The sequence below is a fragment of the Salmo salar genome, chromosome ssa04, assembly GCF_905237065.1.
Source record: "Salmo salar chromosome ssa04, Ssal_v3.1, whole genome shotgun sequence".
NCBI classification, from domain to species: domain Eukaryota; kingdom Metazoa; phylum Chordata; class Actinopteri; order Salmoniformes; family Salmonidae; genus Salmo; species Salmo salar.
This window is the reverse complement of record NC_059445.1, coordinates 53,608,978-53,636,927: the sequence shown is the minus strand read 5'-3', so window position 1 is coordinate 53,636,927 and position 27,950 is coordinate 53,608,978. Positions and strand designations below refer to the sequence as shown.

At 45.7% G+C, this 27,950-nt stretch overlaps 1 protein-coding gene across 2 annotated transcripts; it reads left to right on the top strand.

Annotated features, from left to right (window-relative positions):
* Positions 1 to 25: 25 nt before the first annotated feature.
* acat1 (acetyl-CoA acetyltransferase 1) lies at positions 26 to 27,905 on the top strand. Of its 2 annotated transcripts, XM_045717101.1 has the most exons (13): positions 26 to 183; positions 549 to 596; positions 741 to 858; positions 18,761 to 19,163; positions 21,519 to 21,614; positions 21,721 to 21,821; positions 22,241 to 22,384; positions 22,575 to 22,725; positions 22,866 to 22,961; positions 23,285 to 23,398; positions 26,576 to 26,640; positions 27,205 to 27,362; positions 27,484 to 27,905. In XM_045717101.1, coding segments are annotated over exons 2-13 (1,569 nt in total). In that variant the 5' UTR covers positions 26 to 183; positions 549 to 594; the 3' UTR covers positions 27,605 to 27,905. The 2 variants fall into 2 exon arrangements, with proteins under 2 accessions (XP_045573057.1, XP_014052881.1); XM_014197406.2 differs by lacking the exon at positions 18,761 to 19,163.
* Positions 27,906 to 27,950: the final 45 nt, after the last annotated feature.

Genomic DNA, 27,950 nt, shown 5'->3' with positions numbered 1-27,950 from the left:
CAATGACCACAATGCGCACTGACGTTTTGCAAACACACGCTCTGATTGGTCCATTGGGTTGGCGCTGTACTAGTAGGCTGAAGGTGAAATTGGTCTAACTTTGCGAACAGACCTCCGTTGCAGTTCAACATTATGTCATCAAGTGGACTTTTAACCATGCGTTCTCAACTTTGCAAGCGTTTGGTAAGTGGGGGTGACCAAAATCAATGTGGGCACTTCAAACGGGAAGCATTCCTTCTCATTTTATCGGACGCATGCACATGCTAGCTGGCTATTGTTGTTTTGACAGCCGGTTACGATAGAAAAGGCCTGCCTTGTAAACTTCGCTATCTGATATAGTTAGCTAGCCACAGCAATCCCTGTAATGTGTTAGCTTGCTATATATTGTTAGTTGGCTCCCAGAAATATATTGCTGTACCTACACCTCAATAATAATAATAGTAGTAGCTAATCAGATTGCTAGCTGGCTGAATGTGGCGTAACGTTGTCGTCCTCCCCGTTACAAAAAGTACCTAGCTGCTAATAGGTATATCCCTCTGCCCTTGCAGGCTCACAAGTACCTGTCAAGGACCTATTCAACTCGCCCTTCTTTAAATGTGAGTAAGTGACAAATGTTTTGGAACATCATTTACCCTTTTCAGGATCTTTGCAGCTAACTTGACACATTGAACTGACTGAGTGAAAGTGAGAATGTAGTAAGCTACAAAAGGGTTTTGCCAAACTTTGATGGGTCATTTCAGGAAGTGGTCATCGTCAGTGCCGTCCGCACCCCGATGGGGTCCTTTAGAGGGAGCCTGGCAGCCGTTCCGGCCACCAAACTGGGCTCCATCGCCATCAAAGGAGCCATTGAGAAAGCAGGTATGGGAGTGATATGAGGACTTTACGTCATTACATTCATTCACAGTAAAATTGACAATTAGATGCATGTTTTGACACAGCAGCAGTGCTGAGCGATTATTGCTTTTTGAGGTCGTTTCGGTTTGATAAAAAATAATCATGGTTTTCGGTTTTGATTTTAAATTTTTTTAACAAATGTATTATGTAGGTTGTATGCTGTGACACAGAATAAAACGGTTATTAAAAGTCCAATGATGGTAGTGACTGCCCATTACTGCTTGTCACTGCCCTCATTTATTCACATTACTTTAATACAATATTTAGGTTGTGTGTATATTGTTTTATTTGATGACTTTATTATTTAATTCCAAGTCATCTTCTCATCTCTAGAGCTGCTGTCTGACAAATCACAATTTTAGTAGTTCTTAAAATTAAATAAGGCACTTAATAATTGCTGAATACCAATTACTAATCACTTAGATCATGTATTTTCAGGTAGAGATACCTAACTGCTCTCTATCCCTCAATCACACATTCTTCTGTCTCTTTTACGTAGCAGGCGTAAAAGTAGTTATACAGTAGATTATGGTCACTGTCGTTAATTGACAAGTTCTCTGCGCTAAAGTATGTAGACTATTGGCCTGTTGGAAACTACAACTCCCTATTACATTGCATATTTCAGGCTTAATCTGATTTATTTCTCTTACTATTGTAAAATACATTGTGTCCATAAAAATGTATGTATAAGCTGGAGGTAGAAGCCTAAGTGTTGTCCATTAGTTTTTCCAAATAGGGGAGGGGCGGTAGGGTTAGGGGAAACTGATATTTAAATATCAATCTATCCTATCTACAGTGCATTCGGAAAGTAGTCAGACCCCTTGACTTTTTCCTTATTTTGTTACTTTACAGCCTTACTCTAAAATGGATTCAATAGTGTCACAGGCCGGCTCAGCCTGTGGCAAAAATGATGGGACATGAACAACAGGTATAGGCCAATCAAAAGGTTCTTTATTGTAAAACAAAAACTATTAACTTTAAACAAAGGAAAAGGAATGAGGTGTGGAAATGTCATAATGTAGGGTGTATGTAAAGTGCATGGATCTGTGTGTGTGAACATGACTTAGTGGAAACTAAGTAAACCTACAAACAAAACAGGATCATACCTGGAGGAGCAGGGAGAGAGAGGAGTGGTTAGTGAAGCAGTTTAAATACCCTGAGCCCAGGTGGCTCCAATCACGCCAGCTCCAATCACTAACGACTTTTTTTTTGTCATTTAGCAGACGCTCTTATCCAGAGCGACTTACAGTAGTGAATACATTCATTTCATTCTCCTCTGCCTGCAGGAGGAACCGCCCCTGCACTGTAGAGGAGCCGTGACACCCCCTCAAAATGAGGGTCCCACCCTCAACCCAAATTTCGACCCAACATATTTAAAACAATCCAAAATTCCCCCCAAAAAACAAACGGATACCAGTCCCGGCTCCAAGCAGTAGCCCCGTGTCCCCTAGCTGACTGTCCCCTCAAACTCAGCAGCTCTGGTACCTGGGGAGCAATTTAAAAGAAAAGAGGCGCAGACAGCCCGCAGGGGTCAGCAGAGAGAAAATACAAACTAGGCTAAAGGAGCGCGGGACAGCATCAGCAATGATATTATCCTTACCACTAATGTGTCTAATATCGAGGTTGAATGGCTGCAAGAACAAAGCCCAACGCATCAGGCGCTGGTTGGGATTTTGCAGGGACTTCAGAAAAACAAGTGGGTTGTGGTCAGTGAACACAGTTAAAGGGGTCAAACCAGAACCAACAGACTTCGAAGTGCTGTAAAGCCCTAATGAGACCTAAAGCCTCCTTTTCAGTTACAGAATAGTTTTGCTGATACTTATTAAATTTCCGGGAAAAGAAACTGACTGGACACTCAACATTGTCATCATTTTCCTGGAGAAGCACAGCCCCAGCACCGATTTGACTGGCGTCTACCTGCAATTTGAAAGGTTTCCCAACATTTGGCGTTACCAACACGGGTGCCAAACACAAAAGAGCCTTAACTGCATCAAATGCCTCTTGACACTGGGTGGACCAGATAAAGTCAGCCTTGGCCTTCAACAGATTGGTCAGTGGGGACACTACTACCGAAATGTTTACAGAAAGCACGGTAGTACCCCGCCATTCCCAGGAAGCGCATCAGTTCTTTCTTTGTGGAGGGCTGTGGGAATTGCTTCACAGCCTGAACCTTGGCTTCCACAGGACAGACAACACCCTGACCAACAACCTTGCCTAGGTATGTGACTGTAGCTTTGGCAAACTCACACTTTGCCAAATTGATAGTCAACCTGGCCCACACCAGTCTTTCGAACAGGGTTTGCACTCTCCAGACTTGCTCCTCCCAGGAGTCTGAGTAGACGACCACGTCGTCCAAATACACGGCTCACCCTTCCATACCTGAGACCACCCGATTCATCAGCCTCTGGAAGGTGGCTGGAGCATTCCACAACCCGAAAGGCATCACTGTATAAGAGAACAAACCAGATGGAGTTATAAAGGCAGCAATCTCACAAGCTCTTTTGGTACGGGTTACTTGCCAATATCCCTTTAAAATATCAAATTTGCTAACATACTTTTCTGACCCAACTTGATCAATACAGTCCTCCATCCTAGGAAGAGGGTAAAGGTCTGCCTTAGTAACAGTTAACTTTTCTATAATCAGTGCAAGGTCTGAAAGTGGAATCAGACTTTTTGACCAGAAGACAGGGTGAAGCCCAATTTGTACATGGCGCCGCAATACCATTGTCCAACATATACTGCACCTCTGTTTCCAATTGCAGTCTCTTCTCAGATGCATGATAAAATCTGTTTGATAGGCTTAGCATCTCCAATGTCTGTCATGCTCAATTAAGTGGGTTTTCGATAGTGTCAGAAAACAAAACAGGGTAGTTTCTAATAAGAGCTACCAATTCATCACATTTCTCAGTCTAAATGATCTACCAAAACCCCAAGGTTTTGCAAAGTCTGGGAGTTTTTCAACCGACCTTGTAAGACCTCATCCGAAACCCTAACTACCTCTTCTCCCCCCTCCAAAGTAAAAGCCACAAGATGCAGTGACTGGAATAGCAATCAACGCTGACCTCACCGCTGGAGTGCCTTCCACTTTGCTTAGATCACAGGAGTGATAACATTTTAACAGGTTCACATGGCATAATTTAGAGGACTTCCTATGACCAGGGGTTTCAGTAAGATAGTTCAAATCTGACACTTTGCGCAACACAGTGAAAGGACCACAGTATTTTGCCTGAAAAGGTGAACTTACAAGAGGCAGAAGAGCAAGTACACGATCACCTGGACTAAACTCACGCAGCACAGCCTGTCCGTCATATTTCAGTTTCATTTTCTGTTGAGAACATTTTAGTTTTTCTTTTGCCAGTTCACCAGCCCTATACAACTTCAACCTAAAACCATTTACATAGTCTAAGGTTCCGAGGTGGTTCCTCTGGCAAACAACCATCCTGCAGCACTGCTAAAGGCCCACGCACCTTATGACCAAACACTAAGTCATTTAGGCTAAACCCTGTGCTTTCCTGCACTACTTCACGAGCAGGTAGTAACAGCCAAGGTAACCCCTCCACCCAATCTGCAGACAGTTCTGTACAGTATGCACGAAGCAAGGATTTTAAAGTTTGATGAAAACGTTCCAAAGCTCCCTGACTCTGAGCATGGTACGCAGTAGACTTATTGTGTTTAACTTTAAGCTATTTGAGAACCTGAGCAAATAAATGGGAGGTAAAGTTAGACTCCTGATCTGACTGGATGATTTTTGGAATCCCAAATGTTGAACTAAATTAACGCTTTAACTACTGATTTTGAAGTTATGGTACGCAAGGAAAAAGCTGCCGGATATCTAGTTGCTTGACACATAACAGTTAATAAGTAGCTATGACCTGACTTGGACCGTGGTAAAGGCCCAACACAATCGATAATAAGATGCTCAAAAGGTTGCCCTACGGCTGGTATTGGATACAAAGGTGCTGGCTTTACAACCTGGTTTGGCTTACTTGTGCGCTGACACGTATGACAAGTTAATAAACTAAGCTACATCCCGCTTTAAACGTGGCCAGAAAAAAATAACGGCGTATGCGATCATAAGTCTTACGAACACCCATATGACCTGCCACATCACCATGTGAAGTTTGCAACACTTTATTTCGCAAAGTAGTAGGTACAACTATTTGAAAGACTGATTCTCCTAGACCCTGATCATAGTGTGGAACCCATTTCCTAACCAACAGCCCATCAAGAAGAAAATAACACTGAGCACTATTCCTCACCACTGAATCAGGAACAACTTTATCAAACAGATCAGCCAAGGTAGAATCGGCCTTTTGCTCAGCCATCAATTAATCTCTAGAACTAGTCAACTGTTCTGTCTGGAGTTTGACTGGCAACTCAAGACTTTCTGGCTTACTCTCAACCTAATTACGAGAGGCAGCGCGGGTAACGGCACAAACTGGAAATACCTCAGGAGACACACGCGATCTGGAGATACCCTTGCTGGGGACACTGAAGGTTGCTTCGTAAAGATGTTTAGTTTGCCATCTGCCCACACCTTATTACCTGCCAAGTCATTCCCCAAAATCATGTGGACTCCCTCTACTGGCAACTGGGGTCCAACCCCAACATCTATATCACCCTCTACCAGACCACATTTTAGGGTAACTTCATGTAAAGGAGAAGAGAATGGAACTAAACCCATACCACGTAGCATTACACAACTGCCAGTATCAGACTCCTTAGAGAACGGCAAAACAGATTCCACAATAAAATAATCTAAAGCTCCAGTGTCTCTTAAGATCTTGATTGAAACATTTTGGTTGCCATCTTTCAGGGACACTGCACCATCTGAAATAAAGGCTGAAAAATCACAGTGGGAAGACTGAGAATCAAACTCAACTAGTGGCTGAAAAAACTCACCCTGGTGGTCAGAGGCTGAAACAGAAGCTGCCATCACAGCAGGTTTAACTTGACCTGACTTTTTTGATTTAAGTAGAGGACAATCTTTCTTCCAATGTCCTTCAACTAAACAGTAGCGACAGGTATTAGCATTAACCGGTGCTTTAAGTCCTCCAGACCCAAACTTCTGCTGAGGCCTTTGGAAAGAAGCTCCAAAAAACGTTGACCTTACTATTCCTAGAAGTAAAGTTATTTTTATGGTACATGTCACTGTTTGACTCAAAATGACATGCGTTAGCCTTTACTCATCTGCAAGGACTGCTGCATCACTTGGAGACATGCATGTAGCAACCTGGTCACCCAGAATTTTTGAACTGTTCTAACACAATCAAATTAGACAGACCCTCAAAAGTACTAACTTCAGAAGCTGTACACCAACGATTAAATGCAGAAGTCAAATCACGAACAAACTGAGAATAGGTTTGTGAATCTAACTTTTTCCTTTAACGAAACCATTGATGATACGCCTCTGGCACAAGTTCGTAAACCTTCAGAACTGCTGATTTAACTTTAGCATACACTTTACTGTCAGCTACACTCAGTGCTGCAAAAGCCTCATGTGCTTTACTTGTAAGCACACATTGCAACAACAGTCATGTCCAAATCTGACCAAGCTCTAGCTTCCGCAATACGCTCAAATAAAGCAAAGTATGTGTCTGGATCTGACTCATCAAATTTAGGCAACAAATGAAGATTCTGTGAAACATCAAACTGGTAATTCTTTTGGTCTATTAGCATTTCTCAATCGCTCGATCTCCAACTGCATTTGCAACAGCTCCCACTGCTGCTCAAAAGTTAAAGGGCTAGACTGAACTTGTACCTTCACTACTAGCAGACTGACCCCAAAAAACACCTATTTCCTTAAGACCCTGCTTTAATTTAGCTTTAAGTCTCTTTAATTTTGTCAACAATCTCAATCTGATAATGTTCAGCAATTTCAATTAACTGCTCCTTAGTACACAACTCTAAAACTACATCTGAAGGAGCTTGAATAAAACTACTCAGAATGGAAGACATTTTAGTCAACCAATACAACTATTACAAATGCGCCAAAAAAAATACACAACTCACCTGCTGTCAGTCTGGGTTCAAGGACAGGAGCCACACCCCACTATCCTCCAATAACAACTAACTAACTGGCCCTGGTCTTCGTGCAGTCACATGTGGTGGGGTTTTATGCACACAAAACCAGTGGAGTGGAAAAGACAACCAGAACTGGCGGCCCCCCCATAACCACGAAGGTGCTCCCGAGCCGATGTAAGGGAAAAGGGAAGCTCTACCCACGTTCACTGCCACCTAAAACAAAAACACCACGAGCCTCCTATTGACACTCACTGATAAGCCTGAACAGGAGAGGACTCCCACTTGAACAAAAACCCAGAAAAACCCAGAGTGAATTGCTAACCAAATTTAGCTACCAAGCTAACTGAACCAAAAGAACACATAGCTCAACACTCTTCAACAATATTGGCCCAACCAAAACATCCCTCTCAAACAAATGTGGCAATCTGAACTAAAGTAACCCAAGTTAACTAAGTAAGCCAAATTACAAAATAAACAAACGTATCAATAATAAAGCAAAGACAATCTAGACAACCTTAACCAACTATGACAAAATGTTAAAGTCAACTAAAATACTAAAGTACAATTAACTTTAACTTACGGACGAGCCCCCACTTGTCACAGGCTGGCTCATAGCCTGTGGCAAAAATGAGGGGACATGAACAACAGGTATAGGCAAATCAAAAGGTTATTTATTGTAAACCAAAAACTATTAACTTTAAACAAAGGAAAAGGAATGAGGTGTGAAAATGTCATAATGTAGGGTGTATGTAAAGTGCATGGATGCATGAATCTATGTGTGTGAACATGACTGAGTGGAAACTAAGTAAACCTACAAAGGAACAAACAAAACAGGATCATACCTAGAGAGAGAGGAGTGGTTAGTGAAGCAGTTTAAATACCCTGAGCCCAGGTGGCTCCAATCACGCCAGCTCCAATCACTAACGACCCTCCTCTGCCTGCAGGAGGAACCGCCCCTGCACTGCAGAGGGGCTGTGACAATAGTTTTTCCCTCAATCTACACACAATACCCCGTAATGACAAAGCAAAAACAGGTTTTTAGAAACCTTTGCGCCGTTCATCTTTCCCTCGATCCTGACTACTCTCCCAGTCCCTGCCGCTGAAAAACATCCCCACAGCCTGATGCTGCCACCACCATGCTTCATTGGAGGGATGGTGCCAGGTTTCCTCCAGATGTGACGCTTGGCATTCAGGCCAAAGAGTTAAATCTTGGTTTCATCAGATAGAGAATCTTGTTTCTCATGGTCTGAGAGTCCTTTAGGTGCCTTTTGGCAAATTCCAAGCGGGATGTCATGTGCCTTTTACTGAGGATTGGCTTCCGTCTGGCCACTCTACCATAAAAGCCTGATTGGTCAAGGGGTCTGAGTACTTCCCGAATGCACTGTATAGTGTGTGTGTGTGCCTCTGGGATAAAGTCTATCATGCTGGCTGCCCAGAGTCTGTGTGTGTATATACACTACCGTTCAAAAGTTTGGGGTCACTTAGAAATGTCCTTGCTTTTCAAAGAAAAGCACAACATCAAAATGATCAAAAATACAGTGTAAACATTGCTAATTAAAAATGTTTTTTAATGGAATATCTATGTAGGCGTACCGAGGCCCGTTATCACCAACCATCACTCCTGTGTTCCAATGGCACGTTGTGTTAGCTAATCCAAGTTTATCATTTTAAAAGGCTAATTAATCAGTAGAAACCCTTTTGCAATTGTGTTAGCACAGCTGAAAACTGTTCTAATTAAAGAAGCAATAAAACTAGCCTTTAGACGTGAGTATCTGGAGCATCAAATCATTTAAATTTTATTAGTCACGTGCCGAATACAACAGTTGTAGACCTTAGTGAAATGCTTACTTATGAGCCCCTAACCAACAATGCAGTATAAAAAAATAAATACGAATAAGAAATAAAAGTAACAAGTATCTAAAGAGCAGCAGTAAAATAACAATAGCGAGACTATATTCAGGGGGGGGTACCTGGTCAATGTGCGGAGGCACTAGTTAGTTGTGATAATATCTACATGTGGGTAGAGTTATTAAAGTAACTATGCATATATGATAACAAGAGAGTAGCAGCGGGGTTAAAGAGGGGGGCAATGCAAATAGTCTGGGTAGCCATTGGATTAGGTGTTCAGCAGTCTTATGGCTTGTGGGTAGAAGCTGTTTAGAAGCCTCTTGGACATAGATTTGGTGCTCCGGTACCGCTTGTCGTGCGGTAGCAGAGAGAACAGTCTATGACTAGGGTGGCTGGAGTCTTTGGCAACTTTTAGGGCCTTCCTCTTAAACCACCTGGTATAGAGGTCCTGGATGGCAGGGAGCTTGGCCCCAGTGATGTACTGGGTTTTTCGCACTACCCTCTGTAGTGGCTTGTGGTCAGAGGCAGAGCAGTTGCCATACCAGGCAGTGATGCAACCAGTCAGGATGCTCTCGATGGTGCAGCTGTAGAACCTTTTGAGGATCTGAGGACCCATGCCAAATCTTTTCAGTCTCCTGAGGGGAATAATTCCTCCTGAGGGGAATTGTCATGCCATCTTCACGACTGTCTTGGTGTGGTTGGACCATGTTTAGTTTGTTGATGTGGACACCAAGGAACTTGAAGCTCTCAACCTGCTCCACTGCAGCCCCGTCAATGAGAATGGGGGCGTGCTCGGTCCTCTTTTTCCTGTAGTCCACAATCATCTCCTTTGTCTTGATCATGTTGAGGGAGAGGTTGTTGTCCTGGCACCACATGGCCAGGTCTCTGACCTCCCTATAGGCTGTCTTGTCGGTGATCAGGCCAACCACTGTTAAATTTAATGATGGTGTTGGAGTCGTGCCTGGCCGTGCAGTCATGAGTGAACAGGGAGTACAGGAGGGGACTGAGCACGCACCCTTGAGGGGCCCCCGTGTTGAGGATCAGTGTGGGGGATGTGTTACCTACCCTTACCACCTGCGAGGGCCCAGGATCCAGTTGCAGAGGGAGTTGTTTAGTCCCAGGGTCCTTAGCTTATTGATGAGCTTTGAGGGCACTATGGTGTTGAATGCTGAGCTGTAGTCAATAAATAGCATTCTCACATAGGTGTTCCTTTTGTCCAGGTGGGAAAGGGCAGTGTGGAGTGCAAACTCTATTGCACTCATCTGTGGATCTGTTGGGGCGGTATGCAAATTGGAGTGGGTCTAGGGTTTCTGGGATAATGGTGTTGATTTGAGCCATTACCAGCCGTTTAAAGCACTTCATGGCTACAGACGTGAGTGCTACGGGTCGGTAGTCATTTAGGCAGGTTACCTTCGTGTTCTTAGGCACAGGCACTATGGTGGTCTGCTTAAAACATGTTGGTATTACAGACTTAGACAGGGAAAGGTTGAAAATGTCAGTGAAGACACTAAAAAAATATATATATTTCACATTTATTTAACCAGGTAAGCTAGTTGAGAATAAGTTCTCATTTGCAACTGTGACCTGGCCAAGATAAAGAAAAGCAGTTCAACACATTCAACAACACAGAGTTACACATGGAATAAACAAACATACAATCAATAATACAGTAGGAAAATCTATATACAGCATGTGCAAATGAGGTAGGATAAGAGAGCTAAGGCAATAAATAGGCCATGGTGGTAAAGTAATTACAATATAGCAATTAAACACTGGAATGGTAGGATGTGCAGAGGATGAATGTGTAAGTTGAGATACTGGGGTGCAAAGGAGCAAGAAATAAATAAATACAGTATGGGGATGAGGTAGATTGGATGGGCTATTTACAGATGAGCTATGTGCTGTGAGCTGCTCTGACAGCTGGTGCTTAAAGCTAGTGAGGGAGGTAAGAGTCTCCAGCTTCAGAGATTTTTGCAGTTCGTTCCAGTCATTGGCAGCAGAGAACTGGAAGGAGAGGCGGCCAAAGGAAGAATTGGCTTTGGTGGTGACCAGTGAGATATACCTGCTAGAGCACGTGCTATGGGTGGGTGCTGCTATGGTGACCAGTGAGCTGAGATAAGGAGGAGCTTTACCTAGCAGAGACTTGTAGATGACCTGGAGCCAGTGGGTTTGGCGACGAGTATGAAGTGAGGGCCAGCCAACGAGAGCATACAGGTCGCAGTGGTGGGTAGTATATGGGGCCTTGGTAACAAAATGGATGGCACTGTGATGGACTGCGTCCAATTTGCTAGGTAGAGTGTTGGAGGCTATTTTGTAAATTACATCGTCGAGGATCAGTAGGATGGTCAGTTTTACGAGGGTATGTTTGGCAGCATGAGTGAAGGATGCTTTGTTGCGAAATAGGAAGCCGATTCTAGATTTAATTTTGGATTGGAGATGTTTAATGTGAGTCTGGAAGGAGAGTTTACAGTCTAGCCAGACACCTAAGTATTTGTAGTTGTCCACATATTCTAAGTCAGCACCATCCAGTGTAGTGATGCTGGACGGGCTGGCAGGTGCGGGCAGTGATCGGTTGAAGAGCATGCATTTAGTTTTTCTTGCATTTAAGAGCAGTTGGAGGCCACGGAAAGAGAGTTGTATGGCATTGAAGCTCATCTGGAGGTCAGTTAACAGTGTCCATCGAAGGGCCAGAGGTATACAGAATGGTGTCGTCTGCGTCGAGGTGGATCAAAGAATCGCCAGCAGCGAGAGCGACATCATTGATGTATACAGAGAAGAGTCGGCCCGAGAATTGAACCCTGTGGTACCCCTATAGACTGCCAGAGGTCCGGACAACAGGCCCTCCGATTTGACATACTGAACTCTATCGGAGAAGTAGTTGGTGAACCAAGTGAGGCAATCATTTGAGAAACCAAGGCTGTTGAGTCTGCCAATAAGAATGTTGTGATTGACAGAGTCGAAATCCTTAGCCAGGTCGACGATACGGCTGCACAGTAATGTCTCTTATCGATGGCGGTTATGATTTCGTTTAGGACCTTGAGCGTGAATGAGGTGCACCCATGACCAGCTCTGAAACCAGATTGTATAGCGGAGAAGGTACGGTGACATTCGAAATGGTCGGTAATCTGTTAACTTGGCTTTCAAAGACCTTAGAAAGGTAGGATAGAATAGATATAGGTCTGTCGCAGGTTGGGTCTAGAGTGTCTCCCCCTTTTGAAGAGGGGGATGACCGCGGCAGATTTCCAATCTTTGGGAATCTCAGATGATACAAGAGAGGTTGAACAGGCTAGTAATAGGGGTTGCAACAATTTCGGCAGATCATTTTAGAAAGAGAGGGTCCAGATCGTCTTGCCCGGCTGATTTGTAGGGATCCAGATTTTGCAGCTCTTTCAGAACATCAGCTATCTGGATTTGGGTGAAGGAGAAGTGGGGGAGGTTTGGGCGAGTTGCTGTGGGGAGCGCAGGGCTGTTGACCGGGGTAGGGGTAGCTAGGTGGAAAGCATGGCCAGCCGTAGAGAAATGCTTATTTAAATTCTCAATTATTGTGGATTTATCGGTAGTGACAGTGTTTCCTAGCCTCAGTGCAGTGGGCAGCTGGGAGGAGGTGCTCTTTATTCTCCGTGGACTTTAGTGTCCCAGAACTTTTTTGAGTTTGTACTACAGGATGCAAATTTCTGTTTGAAAAGGCTAGCCTTAGCTTTCCTAACTGCATGTGTATATTGGTTCCTAACTTCCCTGAAAAGTTGCATATCACGGGGGCTATTCGATGCTAATGCAGAATGCCACAGGATGTTTTTGTGTTGGTCAAGGGCAGACAGTTCTGGAGTGAACCAAGGGCTATATCGATTCCTGGTTCTAACTTTTTTGAATGGAGCATGCTTATTTAAGATGGTGAGGGAGGCACTTTTAAAGAATAACCAGGCATCCTCTACTGACGGGATGAGGTCAATATCATTCCAGAATGCCCCGGCCAGGTCGATTAGAAAGGCCTGTTCGCTGAAGTGTTTTAGGGAGCGTTTGACAGTGATGAGGGGTTGTCGTTTGACCGCGGACCCATTACGGATGCAGGCAATGAGGTAGTGATCGCTGAGATCTTGATTGAAAACAGCAGAGGTGTATTTGGAGGGCGAGTTAGTTAGGATGATATCTATGAGGGTTCCCGTGTTTACGGATTTGGGGTTGTACCTGGTAGGTTCATAGATAATTTGTGTGAGATTGAGGGCATCAAGCTTAGATTGTAGGATGGCTGTGGTGTTAAGCATGTCCCAGTTTAGGTCACCTAGCAGCACGAGCTCAGAAGATAGATGGGGGTCAATCAATTCACATATGGTGTCCAAGGCACAGCTGGGGGCAGAGGGAGGTCTATAGCAAGCGGCAACGGTGAGAGACTTGTTTCTGGAAAGGTGAATTTTTAGAAGTAGAAGCTCAAATTGTTTTGGTACAGACCTGGATAGTAAGACAGAACTCTGCAGGCTATCTCTGAAGTAGATTGCAACTCCGCTCCCTTTGGCAGTTCTATCTTGGCGGAAAATGTTGTAGTTAGGGATGGAAATTTCAGGGTTTTTGGTGGTTTTCCGAAGCCAGGATTCAGACACGGCTAAGACATCCGGGTTGGCAGAATGTCCTAAAGTAGTGAATAAAGCAAACTTAGGGAGTAGGCTTCTAATGTTAACATGCATGAAACCAAGGCTTTTACGGTTACAGAAGTCAACAAATGAGAGCACCTGAGGAGTAGGAGTGGAGCTAGGCACTGCAGGTCCTGGATTAACCTCTACATCACCAGAGGAGAAGTAGGATAAGGGTATGGCTAAAGGCTATATGAACTGGCCGTCTAGCACATTCGGAACAGAGAGTAAAGGGAGCAGATTTCTGGGCACGATAGCATAGATTCAAGGCATAATGTACAGACAAAGGTAATGTAGGAAGAGAGTACATTGGAGGTAAACCTAGGCATTGAGTAATGATGAGAGAGATCTAGTCTCTAGAGACGTTTAAACCAGGTTATGTCATCACATATGTGGGAGGTGGAACAACATGGTTGGTTAAGGCATATTGAGCAGGGCTAGAGGCTCTACAGTGAAATAAGACAGTAATCACTAACCAGGACAGTAATGGACAAGGCATATTGATATTAGGGAGAGGCATGCGTAGCCAAGTGATCGTATGGGTCCAGTGAGTGGTTGGGCTGGCTGGGGACATGGCGATTCAGACAGTTAGCAGGCCGGGGCTAGCAAGCTAGCAGTTAGCAGGCCGGGGCTAGCAAGCTAGCATAAGGGCCTTAGATGGACGTCGCGATGGGGGAAAGTCTGTTTTTGCCTGCTCGTGCGGTGACGTCGATAGACCCGTCGTGGAATTAGTAGGGTTCCAAGTAGCAGATGGGGTCTTTTCCCATTTTGCCAATTGGACTTGGTGGTCCAAGTAACTGGCCGATGGATCAGCTAACAGTCCAATATGCTCTAGATAGCATGCAGGCCGCGGTTAGCAGAATGGGCCTTTAGGGGACGTCGCGCATGAGGGGCCTGTTGGGATCCTCGGGCAGATTATGTCGGTATTCCAGTCGTGATGGATCGGCGGGGTTCCGTGCCCCGTACCGGCAGTAGAAGGGGTCCGGATATTGTAGCCAAGGAGTGGGCTCCAGGAGTAGCCCAGGAGCTCTAGCCGGGAGATGGGTCTATCATGGGCTAGCTCCAGGCTAGTTGGTGCTAGCTCCGGGACGGAAACGTTAGCCAGGAGTAGTCAACCTGGGTTGCGGTTAGCTAGCTGCGACGATCCTGATGAAAAGGTTCAGAGTTTGCGGTAGGAATCGGGGGATATGGAGAGAAAAAAAATAGGTCCGGTATGCTCTGGTTTGAAACGCGTTGTACCAACTGGCAAGAGCTTTCCCAGCTAAAGGTTAGCTGATGACCGCTAGCAGTGGTTAGCTGACTGATAGCTGGTAGCTAGTTAGCTAGCTAGCTTCAGTTGAGGTATTCCAGTTCGGCGGTAAATAGAAATACCTTACAAAAAAAACAGATCCACACCACATTTGTCACGACTTCCGCTGAAGTCGGCCCCTCTCCTTGTTCGTTCGGCGGTCGACGTCACCGGCTTACTAGTCACCACCGATCCATGTTTTTCTGTTCGTTTTGTTTTGTCTTAATTATACTCACCTGTTTTCAATTCCCTTATTATGTTCCTTATTTAACCCTCTGGCTTCCCTTTCCCTGGTGTTTCTCCTAACCCTGTTGTTTTGCTGTTGGAGATTTTTGATTGTGTTTTTGAGTAAACAAGACTGTTTGCACTCATACCTGTGTCCTGCGCCTGACTCTGCTACGTCTCCAAACAAAATCGTTACAGAATCACGGACCCTTTAAATGGAGTCGGCAGGCGCAGCCAGCCCTCCTCTCCTAGTAGAGGAGCGCGTCCAGCAGCACGCGACCATGTTACAAAGTCTCGGGACAGCCATGGATCGCGTGCTGCAGACCATGGAGAGATGGGCGAGAAGAGGATTTCCCGTTGACCCAGACACACCACCTCCACCCGCACCTCTACCTACACCCATGCCTACCCATCCGTCGTCAGGATCTAGTGGGATTCGGTTCTCGCTCCCGGGAGCGTATGACGGAACAGCTGCCGGGTGCCAGGGGTTCCTACTCCAGCTGGAGCTCTACCTGGCAGCTGTTCAGCCGGCCACTTCGGAACGCGAGAGTGTGAGCTCCCTCATCTCCTGCCTGACTGGAAAAGCCCTTGAGTGGGCCAACGCCATCTGGGGAAGGGAAGGCCCAACTCTGGATGACTACGTGGACTTCTCCGGCGGGGGAGCGCTTGTTCCATTTGAGACAGGGGATGAGGAGCACTCAGGAGTTTGCGCTGGATTTTAGAACTCTGGCGGCGGGCGCGGGATGGAATGAGTGGGCCCTGATCGACCACTACAGGTGTAGTTTGCGAGAGGACGTTCGTAGGGAGCTAGCCTGCTGGGACACCACCCTCAACCTGGACCAGCTGGTGGCCTCCCGCGGACGTCCGGATCGGGGTCCGTTAGTTCCATCCCCCAGCGCCTTAGACCCAACACCTATGGAGTTGGGAGGGTCTGTGATGAGGGGGACCGGAGGGGGGACCATTCCCTGCACTAGCTGTGGCCGCTGAGGGTACACTGCTGGTCGGTGCTGGGGAGGTTCTCCAGGAAGTCGAGGTAGCAGGCGGAACACTGGTGGTTCATCCCAGGTGAGTAGGCACACGACTCACCCAGAGCCTCCTGTTGTTCACATGTGGTTATCTATAGAATTTCCGGGGTTTTCCTCGCATTCCCAGCATAAGGCGCTAGTAGATTCAGGCGCAGCTGGGAACTTTATTGACCGTTCCTTGGCACATAGATTAGGGATTCCTATTGTTCCCGTTGATGTTCCCTTCCCTGTACATGCCCTAGATAGTCGTCCGTTGGGGTCGGGGCTAATTAGGGAGGTCACAGCTCCCATTGCTATGATAACGCGGGGGGGGGTCATGAGGAGAGAATTAGTCTCTTTCTGATCGACTCTCCTGCATTTCCCGTTGTGTTGGGTCTTCCTTGGTTGGCTTCTCATGATCCTACTATTTCGTGGCAACAGAGGGCTCTCAAGGGATGGTCCTGTCAGTGTTCAGGGAGGTGTGTAGGTGTTTCCTTAGGTACCACTACGGTGGAAAGTCCAAACCAGGTTTCCACCATGCACATTCCCCACGAATATGCCGATTTGGCACTCGCCTTCTGTAAAAGGAAGGCGACTCAATTACCACCCCATCGACCGGGGGATTGTGCGATAAATCTCCTGGTGGGCGCTGCAAGGAGTCACGTGTATCCTCTGTCACAGGAGGAGACGGCGGCTATGGAGACATATGTCACCGAATCTCTGGGACAAGGATACATTCGGCCCTCCACTTCACCTGTCTCCTAGAGTTTCTTTTTTGTGAAGAAGAAGGATGGAGGTTTACGCCCGTGCATTGACTATCGAGATTTGAACCAGATTACGGTAAAATACAGTTACCCGCTGCCTCTCATCGCTAGTATGACAGAGTCATTGCACGGGGCGCGCTTCTTCACAAAATTGGACCTCAGGAGCGCGTACAACCTGGTGCGTATCCGGGGAGGGGATGAGTGGAAGACGGCATTTAGCACCACTTCTGGGCACTATGAGTACCTCGTCATGCCGTATGGGTGAATGAATGCTCCATCCGTCTTCCAATCCTGTGTGGATGAGATCTTCAGGGACCTGCACGGGCGGGGTGTAGTGGTGTGTGTATATAGATGACATTCTAATATACTCCAGTACCCGCGCCGAGCATGTGTCCCTTGTACGCATGGTGCTTGGTCGACTGTTGGAGCATGACCTTTACGTCAAGGCGGAGAAATGTCTGTTCTTTCAACAGTCCGTCTCCTTCCTAGGGTACCGTTTTTTCCGTGTCAGGGGTGGAGATGGAGAATGACCGCATTTCAGCCGTGCGTAATTGGCTGACTCAACCACGGTAAAGGAGGTGCAGCGGTTTTTAGGGTTTTCCAACTACTACCGGAGGTTTATCCGGGGTTTTGGGCAGGTGGAGGCTCCCATTACCTCCTTGCTGAAGGGGGGACCGGTGCGACTGCAGTGATTGGGTGAGGCGGACAGGGCTTTTTGTCACCTGAAGGCTCTGTTTACCACGGCTCCAGTGCTAGCGCGTCCTGATCCCTCCTTAGCGTTCATAGTTGAGGTGGACGCGTCCGAGACTGGAATAGGGGCTGTGCTATCTCAGCGCTCGGGTACGCCACCAAAACTCCGCCCCTGTGCTTTCTTTTCGAAGAAGCTCAGTCCGGCGGAGTGAAACTATGACGTGGGGGACAGGGAGTTGTTGGCTGTTGTCGGGGCCCAGAAGGCGTGGAGACATTGGCTTGAGGGGGCTAGACACCCTTTCCTCATTTGGACTGACCACCGAAATCTGGAGTACATTCGGGCAGCGAGGAGACTGAACCCTCGCCAGGCAAGGTGGGCCATGTGTTTCACACACTTTGTTTTCACCCTCTCCTACAAACCAGGTTCCCAGAACGTGGAGGCAGACGCACTGTCCCGGCTGTATGATACAGAGGAGCGGTCCACGGAGCCCACTCCCATAATTCCAGCTTCTTGCCTGGTGGCACTGGTGGTATGGGAGGTGGACGCAGACATCGAACAGGCGTCACGTGCACAGCCCCTTCCCGTTCCGCAACGACCGTGGTCACACCTATCGGTGGATTTCGTGACAGATCTTCCCCCGTCACGGGGTAACACCACGATCCTGGTCATTGTGGATCGGTTTTCTATGTCCTGCCGTCTCCTTCCTTTGCCCGGTCTCCCTACGGCTCTACAAACTGCGGAGGCCCTGTTCACCCATGTATTCCAGCACTATGAGGTGTCTGAGGACATAGTGTCTGATCGGGGTCCCCAATTTACGTCTAGAGTCTGGAGGGCGTTTATGAAACGCCTGGGGGTCTCGGTCAGCCTTACCTCAGGTTTCCACCCTGAGAGCAACGGGCAGGTGGAAAGAGTCAACCAAGAGGTGGGTAGGTTTCTGCGGTCCTATTGCCAGGACCGGCCGGGGGAGTGGGCGTCGTTTATCCCCTGGGCGGAGAAGGCCCAAAACTCCCTCCGCCACTCTTCTACTAATCTAACCCCTTTTCAGTGTGTGCTGGGTTATCAGCCGGTCCTGGCACCATGGCATCAGAGCCAGATCGAGGCTCCTGCGGTAGATGAATGGTTTCGGCACTCGGAGGAGACATGGAACGCTGCCCATGTACGACTACAACGAGCCATCAGGCGGCAAAAGGCGAGTGCCGACAGCCACCGCAGTGAGGCCCCGGTTTATGCACCGGGGGATTGGGTCTGGCTCTCGACCCGAAACCTGCCCTGCAGGAAGCTGGGTCCACGGTTTGTGGGGCCGTTTAAAGTCCTGAGGAGACTGAACAAGGTTTGTTATAGGTTACAACTCCCCCCGATTATCATATTAACCCCTCGTTCCATGTGTCTCTCCTCAGGCCGGTGGTGGCTGGTCCGCTCCAGCAGTCGGAGGTGCGGGAGGTTCCTCCGCCCCCTCTGGACATCGAGGGGGCCCCGGCTTACGAGCCATTATGGACTCCAGACGTCGGGCGAGGGGCCTTGAGTACCTCGTGGAGTGGGAGGGGTACGGCCCAGAGGAGCGACGCTGGGTACCGGCGGAGGACATCCTGGACCCATTGTTAATCCAGGAGTTTCACCGCTTCCGCCCGGATCGCCCTGTGCCCCGTCCTCCGGGTCGTCCCCGAGGCCGGTGTCGGCGCGCTACTGGAGCCGCGCGTCAAAGGGGGGGTACTGTCACGACTTCCACCGAAGTCGGCCCCTCTCCTTGTTCGGGCGGTCGACGTCACCGGCTTACTAGTCACCACCGATCCATATTTCCCTGTTCGTTTTGTTTTGTCTTAATTATACACACCTGTTTTCAATTCCCTTATTATGTTCCTTATTTAACTCTCTGGCTTCCCTTTCTGTTTTGTCCGTGATTGTTCGTGTCAGTGGTTGTTGGAGGTGTTTCTCCTAACCCTGTTGTTTTGCTGTTGGAGATTTTTGATTGTGTTTTTGAGTAAACAAGACTCTTTGCACTCATACCTGGTCCTGCGCTACGTTTCCAAACAAAATCGTTACAACATTGGGTGAGGCGGGTTGCAGGAGGGTATTTTGAAGTTGAGGTTTAGGAAAAATATTAAAAAGAATGCGAAGAAAAAATATGTAACATATATACATGGGACGAGACAAGACAAAGACGTCTGACTGCTACGCCATCTTGGATTTTCCTAGTTGGTCAGCGCTTGCTCGCTGTACACGTCCTGGTAATCCGTCTGGCCATGTGGCCTTGTGAATGTTTACCTGTTTGAAGGTCTTACTCACTCACATCGGCTGCGGAGAGCATGATCACACAGTCTTCCGGAACTGCTGGTGCTCTCATGCATGTTCCAGTGCCTTTTGCCTTGACGCGAGCATAGAAGTAGTTTTGCTCGTCTGGTAGGCTCGTGTCACTGGGCAGCTCTCAGCTGTGCTTCCCTTTGTAGTCTGTAATGGTTTGTAAGCCCTGCCACATTCGACAAGTGTCAGCCGGTGTAGTACGATTCGATCTTAGTCCTGTATTGATGCTTAGCTTGTTTGATGGTTCGGAGGGCATAGCAGGATTTCTTATAAGAGTCTGAATTAGTGTCCTGCTCCTTGAAAGCGGCAGCTCTAGCCTTTAGCTCAGTGTGGATGCTGCCTGTAATCCATAGCTTCTGGTTGGGGTATGAACATACGGTCAATGTGGGGGCGATGTCATCGATGCACTTATTGATGAAGATGATGACCTGATGTGGTGTACTTCTCAATGCCATCGGAGGAATCCCAGAACATATTACAGTCTGTGCTAGCAAAACAGTCCTGTAGTTTAGCATCTTCTTTATCTGTCCACTTTTTTATTGATCTAGTCAGTGGTGCTTCCTGCTTTAGTTTTTGCTTGTAAGCAGGAATCAGGAGAATAGAATTATGGTCAGATTTGCCAAGTGGAGGGCGAGGGAGAGCTTTGTGTGTGTGAAGTAAAGGTGGTCGAGTTAAAACATTTTTTTTTAAGTCCTCTGGTTGCACATTTTAACATGCTGATAGAAATTTGGTAAAACGGATTTAAGTTTCCCTGCATTAAAGTCCCCGGCTACTAGGAGCGCCGCCTCTGGGTAAACGTTTTCTTGTTTGCTTATGGTGGAATACAGCTCATTCAATGCTGTCTTTGTGCCAGCCTCTGACTGTGGTGGTATGTAAACAGCTACGAAAAATACAGAAACTCTCTCGGTAGGTAGTGTGGTCTACAGCTTATCATGAGATACTCTACCTCAGGTGAGCAATAGCTCGAGACTTCCTTAGATATCGTGCACCAGCTGTTGTTTACAAAAGTACATAGCCCACCGCTCCTTGTCTTACCAGACGCCGCTGTTCTATCCTGCCGGTACAGCGTATAACCAGCCAGCTGTGTGTTGATAGTGTCCTTGTTGACTCCGTGAAGCATAAGATATTACAGTTTTGAATGTTTTTAATCTTGCGCGTAGGTAATCTATTTTATTCTCCAAAGATTGCATGTTTGTTAGCAGAATTTAAGGAAGTGGGGGTTTATTCGATCGCCTTCAAATCAGCATTAGTGGGTTCAATTACAGGTTCAAAATGGCCAGAGCGTTGTAAGAGATCTTCAGTTTCGTGGCAATTTCTCGCTTGGAATAGCCTTCATTTCTCAGAACAAGAATATACTGACGAGTTTCAGAAGAAAGTTCTTTGTTTCTGGACATTTTGAGCCTGTTATCGAACCCACAAATGCTGACTCTTCAGATACTCAACTAGCCTAAAGAAGGCCAGTTTTATTGCTTCTTTTTCAAAATGCTAAACTTAGATTAGCTAACACAACGTGCCATTGGAACACAGGAGTGATGGTTGCTGATAATGGGCCTCTGTGCGCCTATGTAGATATTCTTTTAAAAATCTGCTGTTTTCAGCTATAATAGTAATTTACAACATTAATAATGTCTTCTCTGTATTTCTGATCAATTTGATGTTATTTTAATGGACAGAAAATGGCCTTTTCTTTCAAAAACAAGGACATTTCAACGTGACCCCCAAACTTTTGAATGGTAGTGCATATGAAACACACACGCAAATGATTTTGAACATTGTACATTTCATCTGAAAGGAGGTGTAAACTGCAGTCAATTTGTTTTATCTGTACGGGTATGTATATTGTGTGATGGTGGCCAGGTATCCCAGTTGAGGAGGTGAAGGAGGTCTATATGGGAAATGTACTACAGGCTGGGGAAGGACAGGCCCCTACAAGACAGGCCCTGCTTGGTGCAGGTATGTTTAGAAACACACACATTCACACACACCACATTATCAGGCGTGCTAATCGACTGCTACTTACACCCCCCCCCCCCTCCCACCCCCACCCCCACCCCCCCAGGGCTGTCCCTCTCCACTCCAGCAACAACAATCAACAAAGTCTGTGCCTCTGGAATGAAGTCTATCATGCTGGCTGCCCAGAGTCTGATGTGTGGACACCAGGTACAGTAACATAACAGCTCACTGTGTTACCATAACATGACTTGACACCAGACTTAGCTGCTATTACCCCTGCTCTGATCATCTGCAATATCACTGTTACTCAGTTTGCCAAAACATTATGGTAGGTATGCCTATATGAGGTCCAACACTCCATTGAAGAACACTGGACTTTACTACATAAAGAAGATTAAAACCCTGGTGACATTGCACTCGCAGATTACAAATGTCCGATGAAGGTCATTGTGACCAAAAAATATAACCATGTCATTAATCTTTATCTAATAAGCCCATTATTTTTCTATGGAAAGTGTTGCATCATGTAACATAGGAATAATCTCCTAAAACGTGTTCAGGTTTTTGCTGAGAAACAAATCTGGTTGCTTTCACTTTTGTTTCTCCCACTAACTCTGACGTGCCAGGATGTGATGGTGGCAGGCGGTATGGAGAGTATGTCCAATGTCCCCTACGTGATGACTAGGGACACTCCGTCCTACGGAGGCGTGAGGATGGAGGACCTCATCGTAAAGGATGGCCTCACTGACGTCTACAACAAATTCCACATGGTATTTTATCACTGTATATTTAAATAGAGCAAATGTTCTCTATAGGAGTGTATGTGTTGGTGTTCTTGCTGGCTGCTGTCCGGACATTATTATTTCCATTCATTTGGAGACAGAGTAAGCAATGGTTAGTAGTTGAGTTCTTGACTTTTTGAAGAGGATATAATGTGTTTTAATGGAATGTAATGTGTAGGGAAACTGTGCAGAAAACACAGCCAAGAACAGCCAGATCAGCAGGGAGGAGCAGGATGCCTACGCCATCAGCTCATACAGCCGCAGCAAAGCAGCATATGAATCAGGAGTGCTTGCGAAAGAGATTGTCCCCGTTAGCATCCCCCAGAGAGGTAAAGGATGGTATCCTGTAACATTTCACCTCAATAACTAATGGGTATCTGAATAAACTAAACCATGTTACCATGTTTCTCCATAGGCTTATTATCAGTGGTCAGATGCATGTAGTTGACATAATGTTGTTCCTCTGCAGGCAAGCCTGATGTGGTAGTGTCAGAGGATGAGGAGTGGAGGCGTGTGGACTTCAGCAAAGTCCCCAAACTGAGAGCAGTGTTCCAGAAGGAGAATGGAAAGTACCCTAGTCCTAGTTGATAGGCCTCTGAACTGGTGTCTGCTGCATGTTTGCTTATATATTACTGAGTAGGAGGGCATCTGAGCTTTACAGAAAGCCAAAAATGATGTCTGTTTTTTCAACTCTTGGGTCGATATCCTTTTTTCATGGTAGCCCAAGGTAATCCATGATAATGGGCATAAAAAAATGTCTTCAGAAGTAAAACTACTGTGAACGTTATTTGCATAAGGACCGAGACCGACTCAAACACTCGCTGATGTGCTTGAGACAAACCTCTGTGTGCAGATTAAGTTGATTCTGATTGATGATTTGGATTCCAGGCACGGTTACTGCAGCCAATGCCAGCACGCTGAACGACGGGGCCGCCGCTCTGGTTCTCATGACGGTCGACGCGGCAAAGAGACTCGGCGTCACCCCATTGGCCAGGATCGTCTGTAAGGCACCATCCCCCCACGTAGCCCAGTACCAGACTGTAGTTACATAATGCTATGGCACCTAGTGTCTTTGTAGAGATAACAATCCAGGGCGATTCCCAGGAGCATCATGAACTTTCACCTTAAAGGTGCAATATGCAGAAATCGCTCTGGTTGATGAAATTGTAATAGTTCACTTAATTTCAGTTTGTGACAAAACAAGCAAGTTTAGTGTAGAGAATCATTGTGCCATCAAAACTGCTGTGAAATATATTTTTATTAACCAAAAATGTTGTACAATGCATTCGGCAAGTATTCAGACCATTGACTTTTTCCACATTTTGTTACATTACAGTCTTATTCTAAAATGTATCACTTCTTTTTTTCCCTCATCAATCTACACACAATACCCCATAATGACAAAGCAAAAACAGGTTTTTAGAAATGTTTGCAAATATATTAAAAATAAAAACATGTACCTTATTTACAAAAGTATTCAGACCCTTTTCTATGACACTGGAAGTTGAGGTTAGGTGCATGCTGTTTCCATTGATCATCCTTGATGTTTCTACAACTGGATTGGAGTCCACTTGTGGTAAATTCAATTGATTGGACATGATTTGGAAAGGCACGCACCTGTCTTTATAAGATCCCACAGTTGACAGTGCATGTCGGAGCAGAAACCTAGCCATTAGGTGGAAGGAATTGTCTGTAGAGCTCCGAGACAGGATTGTGTTGAGGCACAGATCTGAGAAAGGCTACCAAAACATTTCAGCATCATTGAAGGTCCCCAAGAACACAGTGGCCTCCATCATTCTTAAATGGAAGAACTTTAAACAACCAAGACTCTTCCTAGAGCTGGCCACCCGGCCAAACTGTGCAATCGAGGGAGAAGGGCCTTGGTTAGGGAGGTGACCAAGAACCCGATGGTCACTCTGACACAGCTCCAGAGTTCCTCTGTGGAGATGGGAGAACCTTCCAGAAGGATAACCATCTCTGCAGCGCTCCACCAATCAGGCCTTTATGGTAGTGGCCAGACGGAAGCAACTCTCAGTAAAAGGCACGTGACAGCCTGCTTGCATTTTGCCAAAAGGCACCTAAAGGACTCAGACCATGAGAAACAAGATTCTTTGGCCTGAATGCCAAGTGTAACGTCCGGAGGAAACCTGGCACCATCCCTACGGTGAAGCGTGGTGGCAGCATCATGCTGTAGTGATGTTTTTCAGCGCCAGGGACTGGGAGACTAGTCAAGATCGAGGGAAAGATGAATGGAGTAAAGTACAGAGATCCTTAATGAAAACCTGCTCAGGATCTCAGACTGGGGTGAAGGTTCACCTTCCAACAGGACAACGACCCTAAGCACCCAGCCAAGACAATGCAGGAGTGGCTTCGGGACAAGTCTCTGAATGTCCTTGAGTGGCCCAGCCAGAGCCTGGACTTGAATCCGATCTAACATCTCTGGAGAGACCTGTAAATAGCTGTGCAGTGATGCTCCCCATTCAACCTGACAGAGCTTGAGAGGATCTGCAGATAAGAATGGGAGAAACTCCCCAAATACAGGTGTGTCAAGCTTGTAGCGTCATACCCAAGAATAATCGAGGCTGTAATTGCTGCCAAAGGTGCTTCAGCAAAGTACTGGGTAAAGGGTCTGAATAATTATGTACATGTGTTATTTCCATGTTTTAAAAAAAAAATGTTTTAAATTCTAAAAACCTGTTCTTGCTTTGTCATTATGGGGTATTGTGTGTAAATTGAGGGGAAACAACAATTTCATCCATTTTAGATTAAGGATGTAAAGTAACAATGTGGATAAAGTGAAGGGGTCTGAATACTTTCCGAATGCAAAAGGTCAAAGATGAAAGTAAATTTATTTTTTTTAATTTTTTTAAACGACACTAAAAAGGAACAATGCCTGTTTGCCTGAAACTGATGCCACGTAAGTGCGTATACACTCTGTTTCGGGAGGGACTGTGGAGGGGTCTTGGATGGTTGAGGGGCAGCTCTCAGGGGAGCTGTGGGGGCCTCTTTGATGGTTGCTGGCCTGGCGGGGGGCTCTTCGATGGTTGGGGGCTGGTGGCTGAGAGGTCGCTGGTTCAGGTCCCCGATTTGACTTGGTGGGAGATCTGTCCATGTGCTCTTGGGCGGGGCGCTTGACCCTGGTTGCTCCTGTGGGTCGTTCTGGATGGGAGTGTCTGCTAGATGACCGACTGTTATGTAAATGTTGAGCGACTTCACTGCACTGTTAAAAAATTTAATCAATAAATTAAAGCATAGAAATCGCGCACATAGAACAGATCTACAGCTTCTTAGACTTACTTTCAATGAGAATGACAGATCTATAACTCACATTTGAATTTGGTTCGGTCGCCCAAAAAGTTACCTATTGCAGCTTTTAATAACACATTAAAAATCTGCTATTCATTTTACAATTCAGGTTAAAGTGATAAGCTTTATAAAGAGCAGTATTTCCCCTTTATGCATTTAGCCACTGCGCACTGCCGCTGCTAAATCGTGGCCGCCCCTGTGGGATGGTAAAAACGTTTTCAGTGTAAAATAACACAATTAAAACCAGATATAAATTATGTAGGAAAGATAATAGCAATATATTTTTTTGTAAGTTCTTATAATCACCAAAATAAAACTAGACAGTTGGGGAGAATCTAAAATAAAAAAAATGGCATGGCATGGGGCCTCCCATTTTTGATTTTATGTTTTGAGTCACTCCGGTAGCCTAAGAACAAGGCATAAGCCATGGCAAAATGTGTATAATTCCAGGAAATTTGCTTTGAAACAGCTAAATGTTTTCTTTGCTGCCAAGAGGGCCTCTAAAACCGTGCCATTGGCCGTACCCACTACCATGCCCCCCCCCCCCCCGATATAGTTTTAAATGTTATACATGTAAAATTTCCACCTGCAACTAAAACCAAATGTCAATCACATACCAGTAATTTTTAGAATGCCGCGTGATGCTGCTAATCAGTTGTTACCGCAGCTAGCTGGTCCAGCTGTTGTCTCTACAACTTCCTGTATTACGATTGAGTCTCATTAGCGATGTTAACCACAATAGCAAAAACATTAGTAATACAAAACTTCTTCACGTACCTGAAACGTGTGTTTTTTTGGATTATGATCAAGATGCAAAATGATGGCTGAAATATTACGTTTCTCCTTTTTAAATAAATTGTCTTCATTTTCCAGCTTTTGCAGATGCAGCTACTGCTCCCATTGATTTCCCCATCGCTCCTGCCTTTGCTGTACCAAAGGTGAGTGAGTGTTAATGGGAAATGTCTAAATGTTTAAATTCCCTATTCATTTCTGGCACTACCCCCAATATCAACATATGTGAAAATACTACAAAACATATAAAAATGCTGTACAAATACATTTTTACCCAGTCGTAGGCAATGGCTACTCATCGGTTGAAGTCACATGATGCATTCCTGATGATGCCATTGGAAAAATGTATCTTCCTTTATCTTTTTTACTACAAAACATAGAAACCTGCCATTTTCTCATACAGTATGTTAATGTTGGGGGTAGTGCTGGAGAACTATATGAAGTATTTTTTTTTTTTAAATAACTGCAGTAGTGGTTGTTTCAAGTAAGTTGTGGGTCTCATCACTGTACCTTTTAGATAATATGGATTATCAGAGATCGGGACAGTAACATGACTCATGAATATAGCTTCTGGCGGTGAAAAAAGCATCGGTCTTTGTTCAATTTAATTGAATGACAGCACATATTTGCTGTAAATGATCATGTATTCTCAGTCAACCTGGTAAAATAAGTGTGAAATTTAAATAAATGTACATTTTTATGGTCCTCAGGTCCTGGCAGCTGCAGGGCTAAAGAAGGAGGACATTGCCATGTGGGAGATCAACGAAGCCTTCAGTGTTGTGGTTCTGGCCAACGTGAAGATGCTGGACATCGACCCCAGCAAAGTCAATGTCAATGGAGGAGCTGTCTCCCTGGGACACCCTATTGGGTAAGCAGCATTGACAGAGAGTGCTATGCCAAAAAATCCTGATGATGAAGAAATAAGCCTGATAATAAGGGAGGGAAAAGCCAGATCTTTGTGATGCTTACTTTATCTGTCAATCTCTCAGGATGTCGGGGGCGAGAATCGTGGGACACATGGTACATGCTCTGAAGTCTGGCCAGTACGGCCTGGCTGGGATCTGCAATGGTGGTGGTGGAGCCTCCTCTATCATCATCCAGAAGTTATAGGAATCTTTTCTCTTCCCCTTAAAGGTTATTAACAGACAAGCATATAAACTGCCTGAACTGAGCTGTTAAAACACTTTCGGATGTACTTGTCATCTTTTAGACTATGCCTTATCACTCTAGATAATGTGTCTGAAATGAACAACCTCCAGTCTGGCAACCTTACTGGTCAACTAACCTACTGAACTAATATTATAACTCCCATGTTTAAGTCACTCCTGTTTTCGATGAATGTTTGTTGCAAGAGGCAATTTATATTTAACTTTTCGACTGTAAAGATGAATAAATAGTTTATGAAAAAAGAGCCTTCTATCATTGGTTTCTTGTCTTCATTGTTATACATAACCTA